General features: G+C 37.8%; 1 protein-coding gene across 2 annotated transcripts in view; it reads left to right on the top strand.

Moving 5' to 3' along the window:
- Positions 1-18,197, top strand: part of mllt3 (MLLT3 super elongation complex subunit) — a 51,974-nt gene that overhangs the window by 8,682 nt on the left and 25,095 nt on the right. For both annotated transcript variants that reach the window (XM_018693827.2, XM_018693826.2), the window contains exons 3-5: positions 13,767-13,849; positions 15,871-16,014; positions 17,450-17,488. In XM_018693827.2, coding sequence (XP_018549343.1) covers positions 13,767-13,849; positions 15,871-16,014; positions 17,450-17,488 — 266 coding nt within the window. The remainder of the gene's footprint in view (positions 1-13,766; positions 13,850-15,870; positions 16,015-17,449; positions 17,489-18,197) is intronic.

The following is an 18,197-nucleotide window of genomic DNA, read 5'->3' as shown; positions in this document are numbered from 1 at the left end:
CTTTCCTGTACATGTGTGCATGTGTGGATTCTTTTGTCTTTCTTTTGCCCGTCTTTCAAAAAGCAAACAATGGTGACATCAGCATACCTTATTTCATTTAGTAAAATACTAGTGACTTTTCACAGTAAGGAATGAAACACTTCAAGAGAGTTAAATGTGCACTTCTCTACTGTAATTCAGTATACTGTTCAGCAAGTGATTCAAACACTGGAATATTTTTAAAATTCATTAATTTGCTAAAAACAAGTCAACCACCTTTTCATTTCTAGCTCTTGAAACCTTGGTGCAAGACATTTTATTCCTTAGGTTAGAACTTGTTACACTTTTTCTTCCTCACAGTCCTCCACAGTAAAAAACACCACATTTTTCAAAAGATTTTTTTTTAAGAAAGCTGTTTTTTTTCTTTTGTACTGAAGCACTGGTCTGAATGATAATCAGTTCTCAGTTGTTCTTCAAACCAGAACAGAATTTACCTCAAGGCTGTCAAGTGATTTTTCTTCTTATGTTGTTGGGTTGTCCGTCCGTCCTGTTATCATGAATGAGATATCTCAGGAACGCCTTGAGGGAATTTCATCAAATTTGACACAAACATTCTTGGACTCAAGGATGAAGTGGTTATATTTCTGTGGTCAAAGCTCAAAGGTCAAGGTTACTGTGACCTCACAAAACACATTTTTGGCCCTAACACAAAGAATTAACATGCTAATTATGACAAAATTTAACCCAAATGTCTTATCAGTTGAAATGAAGAAGTGATGATATTTTATATCCAGTAGGTCAAGGGTCAACTTTCCCGTAACTCAGGAGACATACGACCTTGAGGAGGTAACGCTAGTTCTTTTTTATTTAGTTTTATGTCATTAGAATAAAGACAGTCAGTAGTGTCAAAGGTCTCAGAGGTGGACGCATGTGCAAACGATGGGGACATTTACAATTACTGCTGAAGCCTTCTTTTTTTGCTGCTAACAAGAAGACATGATGCTGAGTGAGGGACATGGTGTTTTAGCATCATGTCATGGAGTTTGGAGTCTCTCCATCATACATCAGTCATCTTGTTGTTTCATAATAAATGCAGCTTTAAGGTTAGCTTAGCCCCTTTCAAATTAAAATTTTAATGTTAAGTTTTAATTTCAGCATCTATATGTATGATGGAAAGAAAGATCATTACCCATTGCAATGCGTCCTCATATGTAGAAGAAATTCATTCATTTTCTAAATGAATCTGAAACCAACACAAAGGGACCTCTAGAGGTCTAAATAAGTCAGTTTCCCCTCCTCAACAGTTTGCTGATAAAACATGTGGGAAGCAGCGAATCATAGGTCAGATCACCAAAATAAATATAAATAATACATAGATTTAAAGTTAAAATGTAAAGTTACCCATAGTCCCAAAACAGGGCTGCAGGTTCAGAGAAATCTGAGCTGCTGCATATATGCATGCATTTACAATAACCCAGTCACTACAGTGCATATGAATGCATTTTTTGCATGTTTTTTTTGTTAATAGTTTGGAATATTTAAATTATGAAACAAAATGTAGTTCTGAAGCAGTGATGAATGGAAGGTCTGCTTTTAAATGTCAGTGAGTCCAGTGTTACTGAAAATGCTGAAAAAACTTGGAGAGTATCAAATAGAATCAGAACGACTGTGATCCAGCAGCTGGAGGTTTATCTGACACAAGTTTGCAAATTTTTAAGTTGGTGTGTGCATTAGGGACTAAATGTGAGGCTGTGTGTGTGTGTGTGTGCGCAGCGGTTTTGGATGAAAATGCCTGACTTGGTGTATAAAGAACCCGAGGACCCCCTCCTCATCCCCCCTTTTCCAGTGTCTGGCAGGAATCAAAGAGCTGCAGGAATTTGCCAGTAATTGTTTTACGATTCCTCAGAAATCATACCTACTTGTATAGGTGGAACACAAAGAAAGCAAGAGCCATGAAAGCTGCAGGCTGGCTGCTGCTGCTGGCATGAAAGGATGGGGAAGGGGAGGAGGTGCAGATAGACGGGGCAGCCACCACCAAATAACAGGAACTGAGCTGTAAATGCCGGCTCTCCCTCAGTTCAGTCAATGAAAGGAGGTTGGAGGAAGTGGTTTATTGAAGCATGGTTTATATGGGCTGTCTGTTGGCAGCTCTTTCTCTCCTTTCTCACTCTGCCCTGCCATAAAACATTTGTCTTTTATTTACAGCACCTCCACACACCACACCAAAGCTGGAAGATTTGAGTCAGGAGCCGTGGGGCTCTGTTTTTATCAATGAGATCATGAAATTATAGTCACAACTAACATTAACTGTTACTGTACCATTTTATTACAGTGGTTTAATTTAATCCATTAGTCAACTGACAGTAAGATAAATAAATATCATATCAAGCCAAAACATCAGACATCCATCGTCTTCAGCTTCTCTGTTTGATATTATTGCAAATTGAATCTTTGAGTTTGTAGTATTGGTGGAGAATTTTGAAGATATCACTTTGGTCCCTGGTAAATTATGTCTGCTATTTTTTAGTGTTTTCTTTCTTAAATTTTTATCTAACATATATAATGTTATACTAACTATCAATTCCTGGAAAAGAAACCATTCACACGTCAATCAATAATGAATATTAGCTAGTTGCTAATTTCCACCATTGATCTGATCTCCTGTATAAATCAGAGGCATGTCCCTCTAACTCTAAACATAACTTCAAACCTTGGTTTCACAAATCTTCCACAAACTTCACTGATATGAATTCAGATGACAAAAGAAAAAATAAAATCATGAAGAGGCAGAAGTTTTGTCATAACACATGGTTTCTCTCTGTAATACACCAGGTTTATGCCAGTGGTTGACCATTATCTTTTTCATCTAGTACTGATGAAACTACTCTTGCTGTACTGTACTTCTTCTGTATTAACCGGAAAAAATACATTATTATGGTACTCCCATTAAATATGCATAGTGTGTGTGCAGAGTTTCGCATGCCCTGTCCCTCCAGCATGACCCACCCTCCCCCACACCAAGAAATCAAAGATAAACAATTTTTAAAAATGATAAAATTAAGAAAACAAAATATTTGATTTATGTTATTTCCCTGACTAATGTGTGTTTCTTAAATTTCAGCTCAGTGTGAGAGTCTCGCCTGTGTTTTATTGTCATTTACGGTCACGTTTCTCTCCTCTCCTCCTGTTTCCTGTGTGTGTGTGTGTGTGTGTGTGTGTATCTTAGCACTCCCTCTCCCTTTGGATTTCAATTTCGATTTCGATTTGGCTTTATTGGCATGACGTTTTACATAAAACATGTTGTCAAAGCATAAAATGACATATGTACATTAGAACATCAGTAAATACGATAAATAACGATAACTATATACAATAAGATAATAATAAAGAATGAGATAACACACACACACAATGGGTGAGCAGAGACAGGTTGACGACTCATTACTTAAGCATGATAAAAGCTCCTACAAATCAAAGATGGACAGACTTCAATCCCAAACGTCTGAAAGTCAGCCCAAGATGGCAGGGAAGCTAGTCCAGCTGGGTAGGCAGCATTAGCAGCTCTCTGCCAGTTTAATTATTATTAACACAAAGTGAAAAAGGTGAGTTTTTTTCTTGCCTTTCATTTAATGTCAAAGTCAGGTCAGTCTCGACGATGTACTTTAGAGATACTTTATGTCAAAGTATCTAATTGAATTGTGAATGACCTCAGAGGATAAATGTAATTTTGCAGAATTTCACTTAAAGAGTGAAAAATACCTTTTAGATTGAATAAACTCTAAAGTGAGTCTTTTCTTCACCTATCAGTCTCTTTTCCAGCCCTCACTGTGTGAGGGGGGGGGGTCCGACCATGGAGATAACGTTACTGAGCAAACAAGCAAAGGTTAGCCAGGTAATTTAACTGTACTGCAGGGGTCCAGCGTTGTTAGCCAATGCAGCAATGATCATACTGCAAGCTTACTGATTTACAGATCAGCCCTGGGAGTATGGATGAATTAGCAGACATTATCCACTCAACACAGTAGTTTGCTACCAGTTGTCCATTTTAGCAGGCAAGCTAACGTCAGAGAGCATTAGCCAGCTAAAACCACAGTATCACGGTAAATTTCACAGGCTTTGCAGTAATGTTAAGCGAGACAGGAGAACCAGCCTGGGATCGGTTTTGATCCTCAAAGGTGAACAAAGTCCTTCCATGAATCAAATGCCCTGCTGATTGACCCTAGTTTTCCCCTAAAGTCACTCCACTTCACGTTTGGTCAAACGGGCTTCATCAGATGAAGAGTGGACTCCATTCTGAAGCTAACGATAGTACACTGATGGTGTTGTACTAGCGCAGAAGAGAGACTTTTATTGTGGCAAGGCACTCGGGAGCAAACTCGACTGAGTCCTTTCCATAGAACTCAGTCAGGGTGTTGTAGGAAGCAGAGAAAGTCAGGTAATGTTTTTATGTCACGTTGTCACATTATAATCTCCTCACACTTTGCCAATAAAAAAGCAGTTCTTACATATAAATTCTATAGTACTTTTAATGACGCCATTATCTTTTCATTAGCTCCTCTAAGGATCCAAGAGTAGTTAGTTAAATCAACAGTAGGTGGATTTAGCACAGCTCTATGTTCATACTCTCGTCTCACTAGCATGTCTATACATGTGAGGTCTGAGTGCACCTCAGCTGTCAGCTCTGATGCAACATAGCACTACGGGTGCACATTTGGACAAGGTACACGCTGTTACTTTTGACAGCTGTTTTTCCTGTTGTTTTAGTCTTAGTCCTTTGACAAAAATTCCGTCAGTTTCAGTCAAATTGCAGTCATTTGATTTTTGTTAGTTTTAGTCTAGTTTTTGTCACTGACATGTTAGTCTCATTTTCTCATTCATTTTAAATGTTTATGTCTTTTATGTCATTTTGAGGCTACAGCTGTCACCATCTTTGTGTATAGTTACCATGGTAACAGATGTCTATCACAAAGGTGTCCGTGTCACTGCTGTGCAGTAATATACAGATTCCCCTCAGTAAATGTAGTACAATTGAAGATTTAGATTGTTTCTACTGACATTAATCTTGGAACTTGCTGATTCCTTTTGATAGCAACACAAAAGATAGCTGACTGAAAGTAACGTTAATGTTACATCCACATCCATAGCACTTGATAGTTACATTAACTTGCCTGTTCTGCATGTTTTCATAGTTTGTCTCAGCTGTTTTGTCTCCACTTCTTTTGTAATTCTCAGTAGATTGTAGATAAGTTTAGTCCATAAATCCATTTCTTCCAAGAAAAGGAAACATTGGAAGGTGTTTCATGTTAACAGTGGTGCAACAGGTCAAGCTACTAAATCGTCGTCGCAAAGGGAACTGTTTTGCTAATCAGGAGCTGCAGTATGTGGTTCCACAGATATGCAGGCTGTTGATTAAGTCTTTGCATTCATTTGCCTGCCTCTCACATTATCGTTTAGTTTTTATTCATTGATGGAAAACCTAACACATTTTGTCATAGTTCTCCTTTTCAGAGGTTAATTTTTTATTCAAGTTTAATCTGGTTTACATCATCAGCAATTTTTTGTCATACTTTCAGTGATGAAATTAAAACTGGGTACAAAATAGTCTCAAGGTAAGACTGTAACTGTAACTGTAGGTGGAAGAAGTTGCTAAACATGATCCACTGTCACCTATGCCCACACATAGTTTTATAGTTACCAGACAGTAAGAAGTTGGTAGTAGAAGGTGGGCTGCCTAAAGGAACATAAAACCAAAGGACTGCAGAGAACAGGCAAGCTTGACTGCAGTACAGAAATACCAAGGATATGTTTGATGTAGTTAAGAGACTGTGTCCCTGTTATGTAGTTGCATACAAGAGAATACTGATTTATTTTTTATTATTATTATTATTATTATTTTATTTATTTATTTTAGCTTTTCACTGCTCAACTCGTCAGTATAATCTCACTCACAAATCTTTAATAAACCAAATGAAGTCATCTTCATTAAAAATCCCTGTTATGTGTTTATGTTAAAAGATGCTGTTTCCCTTTGAGCAGCAGTTATTCAATTCATCTTATTCCACACTGTCTGACAGTATAACATGTTCTGTATCAGCTTGTTCCAACTCTTCATTGAAAAGTTCTGTGGGTTTGAATGAGACTGGCTCATACAACAAACCACTGCATGTTAAGAGCCTCTCAAATATCAATAGTGGTATTGGCCTCCAAAACCCAGTGTTACCCAGACTGAATGAATGACATGAACAGACATTCCGACCATTTATTTTATCCATTGACAATTAACACTGTTAGATCTTGTAATCAGGCTGACATTCTGAAAGACCAGTTGAGAAGATGCAGCATCAGATGTCTGAACATGCATACATAATGGTTCTCAGGGGAGATATAGGAGTCTGTTGGCAACATCTCATCCCACTGAGTATGCTGTTTACCTGGGACCCGCTGTCAAGGGCATGCTCATGATTTTAACCCCAACCCCCACCTGTCACCTCAGTCCTCCAGTCTGCCTTTCCATCTATGTTTGGTCCCTCGGGGCGGGTGTGGCTTCACACATCTGTGGTTTTAGTCCATGATGTGCATATGGTGTTGTTCATGTAGAATTTCTTATGATCTAACATGCATTGTTTTTTTTTTTCTTGCCTCAGTCTGTGTTTTCCCCTGCTTCACTTCTTTGTTCAGTGCTGCTGGTTTGGGTGTTGGAGGGATGTGAAGAGGATTCTGTCAATAAATTGCTTTGTTGTTTTAAATCAGCCCCAGGTTAACCAAATGAATGTATGTTACATGATGAGAAGTGAGGAGTGTATGCCGTTTTCCTGACCCCTACTCAACCTTTAACTGCCTCAGGCTGGCCACCTGTTGGTCTTCCTATCTAGTGAGTTGGCTTACAACACAAACTTGGATGTTTCTTGCATTCTGGTCTTTAATCTCTGTAGATTAATCTTGACCCCCGTTTGTGTCAGAGGGTCTTGTTGTTAGCTGATTAGTGTGAGGTCGTTTGGGTCAGGAGAGTTCCTGCAGGACTGTGGAGAAAACTATAGTGTGAGGTTGTTTTTAAGGGACTGTGCTCAGTCAACCAGAGACACCACCCCTACTGAGCTGCTAATCACCTCCTGCCATTGTTACAGAGGCTCAAATCAGAAATCTGACTGTTATACTCTTATACAACTGTGGTTTGTTCCAGGAAATTGATTGATTGAAATGATAATTTGGACTCAAAGACTGATATAAAATGATTACATTAGATTAGTACATCACACACCACTTGGTTTCAGGGGCAAAAGGCATATGACTGTCACCAGGCCCTTGGCCTGTGCAGTATGTAGTTAAAAGTTGTACATAATAGTCCAGCATGAACCTGAGGCAGCACATCAATCCATCTTTGCCTGTGCACTGACAAAGTTGGCTTGGTGTGTCAGGATTAGGACTGGGTATCAAACTGGGCATCATCCAGAATGTGTTAAATGAGTCTCAAATATCTAAAGCTGGCATTAACTGTCTGTTGTAATTTTGTATTCTTATTCTTTGATCAGAAATCACCTCTCTCTCTCTGTAGTTTTGGTACACTTGTTTGTGTTCAGATTATTGAGAAGTCCAGCTTCTTTTGTTAAGGCTACAATATGCAAGTTCTGGAAATCAAGCTAGTCCTAGTAATAGACTCGAAGGCACGTTTGCTGTCTCAGCTAATGTAGGAAACGGGAGCTTGCTAGCCTGTAAGTAAGCCACAGTGACATCTTCAGTGTTTCCCCAGCGTTATTTTCCACCATGGTGCAGATGTTCATGCTCAATTTCACAATTGCATGTGTTGTTAAAGAACAAATTAAACAACCTTAGAATCATTAAAGATAGAGATATTCATGTTCATTATGTCATGTGTGTGTTATTTTACCAGAAGCTTGAAGCACATGAAAAGGCTGTGGAGACCCAGATACCTGTAATAATAAATGATGAAGAATGAACTGTTTCTACCCAGAAAATCACTTGCACTGTTTTTATTGAACATAAATATGAATAGATCATATGAACATGTGAATTTCTTAAAAAATAATATATAAAAATATAAAATAATAAAACAGTTTTTGGCACATTAGACAACACATCTGGCATATTATCACCTCTAAAAGATGTTGTGGGGTATGTGTTGGCAAACAGTTGCCTATCTAAAGCAGCATTAGCAGTCATTTGGAGTTGTGTTTGTGTCCACCTAAAATATGTAATTTAAATATTCATCTTTCTTTTAGCTCTGCTAACTCCTGACAAAAGTATTTTGTCCAAAACCAAAACAATGAGCTGAAAGGCTAAAAAGCTCAGTAAAACTGACAAGAGTTGCAGAGTTGGTGATTATTCTGTGGATTTGTTACATCTTTCAAGTTACATCGTTCACATTACATGGTCATTAGATCTATTGTTAATGTAAAAATATTGATTAGTTCTGCTTTAAATCATCCTCTAGTAGCAGAGCTCACATGATTTGATCAGAGAGGAAATAATAAATGTGTAATACTTTTCTAGCTACACATACCTCCACCTGGATGCTTTTTGAGCATAAAATGGCCAATTCTATACATAAGCTTTTTTGATAAGAATCCCTAAATCTGGTGATTAAAAACTATGACTCAGATATGCACAGCTGAAATAAGAACTAGTCAGTGTTCTCTGCCTGATATTAGCAGCCATGTGTTTCTCTCTCTCCATGGTATATGTGAATCCTTGCCGCCCAAAAGCCTGGCATTCATTGTACAACTGACGTTGAGATGAATAGTTCCATTAGGACGAAGAGCGATTAACAGTAAATGAGTGAGCGGAAGGAGCTCATATTTGAGCCACAAGCCTCACTGAAGAATTTATTTCCAGTCTTGTCTTTTGTTTTATGCTCTGCCCTGGCCTCATTACAAACCAGTCTGTGTAGAAAGAGCAAATATGTAGTGACTGGCATTGTTCTGTGATTGGCATCTTAGTTTAAACCAAGGCCATGTTAATAAACGACACAGCCCTATCCCTCTTTGAAAGCTTCTGTGACCACTGGCAAATTTTCTGTTACAGGTCAGTGGTTGCATTGTGCATCTCTGCCTCTCAGACGCTCCTTCAGATAATGGTAACCTTTTCAACCTGAACTGCTGAACCCCAGCCAAGATGCTACCCGAATTCTCCTTCACATTTACTCACTTTGTCTTGTATCTTCATAATGCCCAGGGTTTTTGTCTCATCTTAACTCTAACTGCAGTTAAGTTACAGTGTTCATCACTGAAGTGTTGTTATTGCTAGATAGATATGCAGGATTTTCCCTAAGAGATAGTTTACAGAAGATAAAAGGTGACCAACCATTAACCCATTCTGCTTTTGGAAAATAGCACCTCAGTGAGTTTGATAGAAGGTTAGTGTTTTATTTAATATAAGCATATTATTTAATGTATCTCTGCAACAAACATATTTTTTTCGTTTATTAAAAAATTGTATATAGTAAAATAAAAATTATCTATCACGGTTTCCCGGAGCCTAAGATGTTGTTTTCAAATGTCTTGTTTTGTCCAACCAAGAGTTCAAAAGCCCAAATTAATTTTACAGTGATATACAAAAAAAGAAAAAGCAGCAAATCACATTGAATAAACTAGATGGTGAAAGGCATTATTAGCTTGAAAAATTACTAAGAAGTATTATGATTGAAATGGATTTTCTTTCATTCAGCTAATCATTAATTGACTCAATCACAATCAATTTATTTCAGCTGTAGTATTATTTTTATAACATTAGCAGATGTGCTCTGTTACAAAACTATAGACCACTGCACCAAAACCTTAACATGATATTATACATTTAAATTTATTTTTAATTTGTGTACTGGGACTCTAAAATAAAATGTGTGGGCTACTTATTAATAGTCTTTTTTCATTGTAAAAAATTTTGTCAATTCAAGTATGATTTCTTCAGTAAATCGTTCTTTCTATGTGAGTACATTACAGTGGGACATCAATCAGAGCACAATGTGACTTACTGAAATTGAAATATTTAAGTGAACATGAGCCAAAACTCAAAGATATTTATTCTACTATCATATTTGCCAAAGACAAGTATCATATCCTCACAATTGAGAAGATCCAGCCATCAAATGTTTAGGACTCTTGCTTGAAAGATTTCATAAAATGCTGACTGACTGATGGATTAATTGACTAATTATTAAGCTCTTTTGTACAGGCTTCCTGCCAATGAAAGGGTTTCATTTAATTGCTCCAGGAAAAGAGTATTAAAAATGTAAGAAAAATGGCATATGATTCATGTGATGATTGAAAAATTATTTTCACCTTGAAGAGTGTTGACTTCTTTGAAATTTTTACTTTCCACCAAGTGAGTGTATGGACATCCGAAGGTTCTTTTAAACTGTGACATGTCCCACTCAGTACACATCTCAAATATTGATGATGGTATTGACCTCAGAAATCCAATATTGGTCAGGCTCTATCTGTGAAATGTGTAGTTCACTGTAGCTGCTACAAAAATATCTCAGCATGACATCATGCCAATAAGAAAAATATACCAACACATGTACAGAGTTCATGTGCTTGAGTGTGAATTTTTCTTTCCATTTTGGGGTGGTTCAGCTCATCTCCTTCTCCACCTCAGTTTATATAAAGGTGTGGTGGTGAATGGGTTCTTTTAGCTGGCTGTAATTGAACTTGACCCACTTGCACAATTAACTCTAACCCATAATATTTGCTCAGTGGTATTGGGTTTTGGATGGCTTGGCCCCAGCGGTGAGGTCGACCTCAGCGTAGTCAGCCGAGCCATCAATCATGGCTGCTCCCTGAAGGGGTGGGGCTTCAAATTGAAACTGGAGAGCACAGTAATGACTAGACTGATGCCAAAGCCTGGTCAGTACTAAGGATGACTCAAGAAGTTTCCAAGTTCTCCTCTGTAACTGGGAGCCAAGCTGTCAGTTGTGCAGCCATGATGATTTTACTTTACGGTTTTTTATATATTCCTTCTTGGTTCTACACTGGTGGACTGTGACTTGGGTGTGGGACCAAATACTTTGGAATACCTGTCAAGTACAGATTCTTGAGTCTTGATTACAAACAAAGATTTTAATCTTAAAAACATGATAGTAATTTATATTATACTATGTGTTAAAATATTGGAGTTGCCACAGAAATTTGAAAAATGAAATGATTAATAAACTGTCAAAGTACGTACCAGTTAATTAACCAAGCATTTTAATTTTATAGACTGGCAATTATTGTAATCACGATAATTAGATGGTCATCATAATATTTGGTCCTAACAAAACTTTGCTCAAGGTCTTGCTAGCCTTTTACTGGAGCTTTCAGCTGTATCTCATGGTCTTCCTTAGATGACTCTGTCTGCAGAGTAAACTGCTGGGATGCAGTTGAAAGCCCTGGAAAATGCAAGTAAGCGGACTTGGTGAAGATATGTGCTGGTGTGTGTGTGAGAGAGGAGAGGCACAGAAACATAAAACTGTTTTCTTGTGTATTCAGTGGAGCAGCTCTTTAAGAATGAATATGCTAGATAATGTAAAAATGAACATGATGCATTCAGTCAGCATTACTTTTCTGTCATTACCTTTTTGGTTTTAACAGCAGAAGAGTAAAACACTTAAGCTGGATTCTGGAGTTCATTTTATAGATAGCTGGTATTTTTGAATCTTGGTATAAATGATTGTAAGGGACAAAAATCTCTGGAATAGGTGCTGTACTGAGTAAGAACAATGTACCAAGAAACCTTGAACAGCTGCTGCAACATGATCCGATATGCAGTTTTCCACGTCAAAGTATGTTCACTAAAGTGGCTCAGATTATTATTATAAGTGTCTCGACATTTACATTTACACCCTAAAACACTGGAAAATAAGGCCCAGGTTGAAGAATACCAGAGCTATCCTTTAATGGATTTTTTAATGATTCTTTAATAATGCCAATTTAGTAGTGGTAAACTCAGTTTTAGACTCCCTCATTTAGGCCAAAGTTTAGCTTGTCTCAGGCCAAAATTTAAAGTGTGAAAATTTTGGATGTCTGAAAAACAAAATGTTATGTTATAAAAGAAATGTTATAAAAGTTTAAAGACATAATTCAACATTTTTGAAAGTACCCTTTTTGGCTTTCCTTTCTAAGCATGGCATAAGAAGATCAGCAGGTATCAGGTGACTGATTGGTCCCAAATTCATTCTGCAGCAGGACAATGATCAAAACATACATTAGAAAAACATCTTCAGGGAGTCCTGCAACAGATGGTCCTGGTCCCCACAGAGCCAACATCATGGAGTCAGACTGAGATTACATGATGAGACAAATACCTTAAAAAATTGTGACCGTGTTCTGAGGGAGAACTGATGCGGTTTTAAAGGCCAAGGGTGGTCACAGAAAATATTGATTTAGGTTTTCTCTGTTAACTGCGCTTTTGTATGAATTAAACTGATGAATAAAAAGTATTAATGCCATAAGTTTTTTGAAAGAATCCTTACCTAAAACTTAAGTGTAGGTGTACATCTGAGTACATATGTGGTGTATTTCGTGGATCCAAATAAACAAGCAATTTTTACTGGAGTGGCATTAGAATTTCTGAATAGGGTATTGCTGTCAGTTAGTTTGCAGAAGTTGCATGAGCACATGCAATCTGTGATGGTGCTGGAGTAGATTTCAGTGGTTCATCGCCATTGTTCTATTGTTAAAGGAAAGCCCCAAATTGAATATTTAAAATTAGAGTAGTCTGACAAAGAACTTTGCTCTCACAAAATAAAATAAAAGTGGCTCCCTCTCCTCTTGCGCAAAGCAGTGTGCCGTAATTTTAGGAGAATCTATAATAACAAAGGAGAGAAAAGGCAAAAAGAACAAAGAGTTGAAAAGATTTATGTGAATCTAAAGCATTTTCTACCTTTTTTATCACTGGAAGGAACTTGTCAGAGATGCCTGAGCAATTTTCACTTTTCACTCTACTTGCTGCAGACTTATGACATTTGAAAATATCACCCAGTCATGCAGTCTACTGTGAAAATAATGGACCACAACCACATTAATTGTGATTACCAATCTAACTGTGTAGTTACATTCTACTTTCAGGTGTCAAACAGGATTTGGTTTGAGCTTAAGTAACATTATCTAAAAACAAACCACAGCTAACAGCTACTTTTATCTGTTCTAACAGTAAACACATTCAGGTTTCCACATACATGGACTTAATTGGTACTTTTTCTGCAGAGTCCACAGGGATTGAGGCTGACAAACACACACCTCCAGGGTGGAACACCTGAGCTCTAGTAGGGCTTGTTTGTCTTTGAAAGCCCATGGGGGTGAGAGGGAAAGTCTTCACCTTGTCATCATCTGGGTGGATTCATGAGCTTTAAAGGCCCTGCTTCTAATTTAAGCCACATTTTTCTTTGTATTGATACATCAGTGCAGGTGATGGAAATGGGAGTTAATGAGATCTCATGAGAATGGAGGTGCAGGTATAGTAGCTTAGTACAGTCAGTGACACACTGAAAAACTTTCAGAAGCAAAGGCAAGAGTCAGTGTTCATACGCTTCTTCAACCTGATATAATAGTTTGGACTGTTAGTGTTCATCAGAGCACCTGTCCCCCAGCAGCCACCAACACACACACACACACACACACACACACACACACACACACTGACCACTGTTTTACCCTCAACAGTGTTTGGGTGAAGGCTGTTTTGCATTTTATAGAATCAAATGAATTTTAACCAGTCTTTCTGTTTTGTCAGTCACCTTGTGCTGAAGGTCAACGGCCTCTCTTTAATAGCAGACTTCTCTTTCATTTCAGTGTGCAAGGATCCACCGTACAAAGTGGAGGAGTCTGGATACGCAGGCTTCATTTTGCCTATTGAAGTTTACTTCAAAAACAAGGTACATTTAACAGTTTTTCCTCACCAACAAACCATGTCTTTTACATATTAAAAATTACAGTCTCCCCTTTTCATTTCATTTTATATCTCTTTAAATCTTAGAATCTGCTTATTCTATCAGGTTTATTTTCATTGTCTGAAGGTAAAGTGTTTTTTGGAAACTGTCAAATGTAAATATGGGAATCACATCCATTTGAAAATTCAGTATATTTTTGTACTTCCTCATTGTTAGACTGAAGAAAGCTGCAGGTAGTGTAACAGATACTTAGTCTTTGATTTATAATAATGTCATTCCATTGTAACTGCTCCATGTTTGCATTGGATTCAGAATTTGGATTTCTCATTCTTCCTGTGCAGTGAGACAGTAATATGACACTGCAATTCAGATGATTCAGTCATGAGATCCTTCTCCAGAGGTGACCATTGACTACAGATGGCCAATATGACTATATATTTTGTGAGATTATATAAAATACTCAGCTGTCACAGATTTTGGAAGCTATACCTTTAATACATTGTTGAAGAGTTGAAGAGGGGCTGGGAGCTATATTGAAGTGGTTCAGTTTAGCCAAATTTTAGTTTTTGCATGAAAATTGAGTTCAAAGTTCACTTCAGTAGCTGTCATGAGTGACATGCCACAGTTGGGGGACTGTATGACTCCAGGTGTCTCTGTCTGTCTAAAGGTGATTAGCTGGCTCTGGCGAACTAACAGAGAATTTAACAGATGCGTCTGAGGGGAACAGACTGTAAAGGAATCTGTAAGCTGTGTTTGTTGATGACACGTCTTCTTTGTGAAGTCACAGGAGTCAGCTGATCAGTGTGTGGATTCTGCTTAGTTCACCTGCTGGGTAGCTAACATTAGTTAGCAGCTGTCTGCAGACATCAGGCTAATGTCTAAAACTGATTACTAAAGTAAATATCTCTTTAGCTGAAGCATCTTTTACTGACCGTCCATAGCTGAGTGGGATAACATGCATTTTTTGGATAACACTGATAGCATCTGCAGGTGATTCAGTTATAATGCTCATCTGTTGTAAAAAAAAAAAAAAAAAAATGGTGTTTTCAATCATGTTTTATTTTTGGCGCATTAGAAAAAAAAAAACAATAAAAATTGTCAAGCTTGAATTTTTTTTTTTTTTATCATTATGATATAATACCTTGATCTGATCTGATAGATATATAATTTGTTTGCTTAGCCATGAACAAATCTAGTAGTATTTGTTTGAGAGGGTTCATAAGGTTGTGACATAACTTCCAATTTGTAAAACAAATGCAAAAAATGTGCAGGTTTACAGCACTGTCAGACTTGTGATCCATTCCCTAGTTGTGGATAACTGACGTGCAATCTGAAGGATCTTCAGCTCGACTTGTAGTGATCCATCAACTTTCTGTCATTATGGAGAACCAGAAGAAGTTCCTGTGTTAGAAATCAGTACGCCTTTGGGGGACAACATGAGAGTTTGGATCTGACTGTGGCCTTCATGTAACACAGTGTGCTTAATAGAGCATAGTGCTGGGCGGAATATTTTCATATCAGTCGGTATTGTCAAATTATCAAGAATGTCAAATCATTACTTCTTTCGAGTCCAAAGGCTGATTCTTGCTCCTGAGTGAATGTTGAAGAAACTAGAATGTTAATTGTGGTTTTAAACTTTTTATGGTCAGAACATGACATGAACACTTGACAAACAGTGGAACATTTCACAAATCTTAGGTAAAACATTCAAAACTATTCCACTGATAAAATCTAACCTAAATGATCTAAAACCTAACTTCCACAATGCAAACCTTTTATTCCTGCAATGTGATGAGCAGCTCATGATCCATTTCTGTGCCTGCTATATAAGCATGGAAAGTAATTATATCAGTGTCAGCCAGTTGTTACATTTCTGCTGAGGGAAATTATATTGGGATCTTTGTTGTTTCATCACTCAGGCCTAAAAGAATGAATTGTTGTTCTGATAGACAGATTTTGATTGTTCTCCTCTCTCCCTCTCTGCGTGGATCACCACTTCTTCTCAGGAAGAACCGAAGAAAGTTCGCTTTGACTACGACCTGTTCCTCCACCTGGAAGGCCACCCACCTGTCAATCATCTCCGCTGCGAGAAGCTCACCTTCAACAACCCAACGGAGGAGTTTCGTAGGAAGCTACTGAAAGCTGGAGGGGTAGGAGGGCGAGGGGTGGCTGGGGTTTGATTGACATTTCTTAATGCAACACAGACATCTACTACTGCGGGGAAAAACGCTCATCTCTATTTTTCTCAGGAAAGTCAATAGAGTTCAGTGCTATATCTCCAGAATTACTCTTGTGCCCGTTTATATAGCTCTACACAGCCAGTGTACAGTTCCTCAGACACCGGGAATTGGTCAATAGATCTGCTGCCTCAAACTGATGGTCACAGAGTTCAAATGCCTTGCTACTTTAACAGCAGGTCTTTGAAACCAGCCATTTATGTAGTATTATATTTTTCTCTTATTGGTAACAAAAGACCCAAACTAGCGATGTGTAAGTCCGTCTCTCAGTACTGCTTGACTTCTCTAGTCTGTGGCGCTCGGCTCCAACTAAACTGACAGAAATCTTTAAAAACAGTTCACAGATTCACAGTTTTATTTAAACAAACACTTGTTCCTCAAACAGGAAGAAAGTGCTTTTGTTGGAGACTGTTCGGATTAATCCATATTTAGTGCTTTAGTAATAATTCCTGGCAAAAGGACTGTATACATGGGACTGAGTCAAAATAGTGCAACAGTAAGGCTTATTGATGTGCTTTTAATTGTTTCAGAACAACAGTGGAGCTCATTAATACATTAATAACACAATCACATTTTTTTTCTGTCAGGAGTAAAGATGTTTCCAAGGAGAAAACTCCTTTGTTTGGCTCTTAGGCGCAGCAGCTGTTGTTCAGAAGAAAAGTGTGACTGTGCATGCCAAATGTCATTCTGTTACAATACAGGAGGTGTAACCTAACCACCACTCTTATCTGTTCTCCCCTGAACAAGCTGCTTCATTGTTTGACCAGTGTTGTCTGGCTCTCTCATTTTATGTAAGAAATGATTCTGCAATGTACAGTTTGTTTAACCGAGATGTTGGGGATTCTCTCACTTTAGTGTTGTTTTATAAAACCAATGCAGTCCAGAATGAATGACTGTAAATTTAGCAGGACATAGATCAGCTGATCTTGCTGAAACTCCCCTGTACATGTTACAGTTGTGATAAACTGGCATCAGTTTACCTTCAATTGTTTCCTCAGTGTCTGGTGCAATCAGTTAGTTGGCCCCCGGCCAGAGAACCCCGTAGTCTGGAGGTTTTATGACTGGAGCTAAGTGCTCTCTATTTACTTTGCCCTGCACCCCCCTTCGTAGCCTCCAAAAGGGCTCAAGTGCTGATATAGACCATATCACAACTCATGTTCTCCTTTGTCAGGGGGAGAGTCATCACTGAAAGATGTATGGTCTTGGTAGATTATACTCTACAAGTTACTTTACCACACCCTATTCCTCAGATTTGGACAATAATAAATGAATATTTAGGTATGCTAAATGTCTTTGTATAAATAAGCTGAAGATGATAAATATCTCTGTCTTTTGTTGTCTTTCACAGCAACGGGATCCTCATAAACGAAGTTCAGAAGACTCAAAAGTAAGATTTCCAGCATGCGTTTGGAGTTTGTCCCATCTAACGATGACTAAAAATTTGGACATTAAGTCCAAACAGATTGCTGTTCATGTACTGCTACCAGTGGTTTTATCCTGGCTGGGACATTTACTCTCACGTACCTCAGCACTCCAACATGGACACAGTCAAGCAGCTGTGTTGTCTTAACTTGCATATTCTGGCCATCGCTCTAGCCCTGTAATGACTGCAGGATATTCCAGCAAAAACAGGCCGTTTTAGGTGTTTGAATACGTGCTGTGTAGACATTTGCTGCTCTTGGCATTGAAGATAGCAGTGCACTGATTCATTAGTCTAAGTCTTCCTTTACTCTAATAAAAGATCATCACTTACTTCATACTGGATCACCTTTTACAAACCGTAGGTTTATTATTTTTCATTTGTTTGATAAGTGTGAGGTGTCAGTGTTGTTTAACAAATATGTTCCAAATCATCTATGCTATTGATTTTTCAATATATGCAGATCTCTTGAAAGAAATGATTCAACATTTTGGGAAATATTATATAGATACAACATATAGATACAGATAGATGTGAACAAGATTAAGAATCTTACTAAGCAGTCAATGTCAACCTTAGGTAGTACTAAAGGTTTGATACCTGGTGGTACACAAAATTGGTACTTAAAATTGATAACCAGCACTTGTTTTGACCTAAAGTCATTTGAAGCTAAGAT

This window comes from Lates calcarifer, linkage group LG14, assembly GCF_001640805.2.
Source record: "Lates calcarifer isolate ASB-BC8 linkage group LG14, TLL_Latcal_v3, whole genome shotgun sequence".
Classification (NCBI taxonomy): Eukaryota; Metazoa; Chordata; class Actinopteri; family Centropomidae; genus Lates; species Lates calcarifer.
This window is presented reverse-complemented; position numbering and strand designations above follow the sequence as displayed.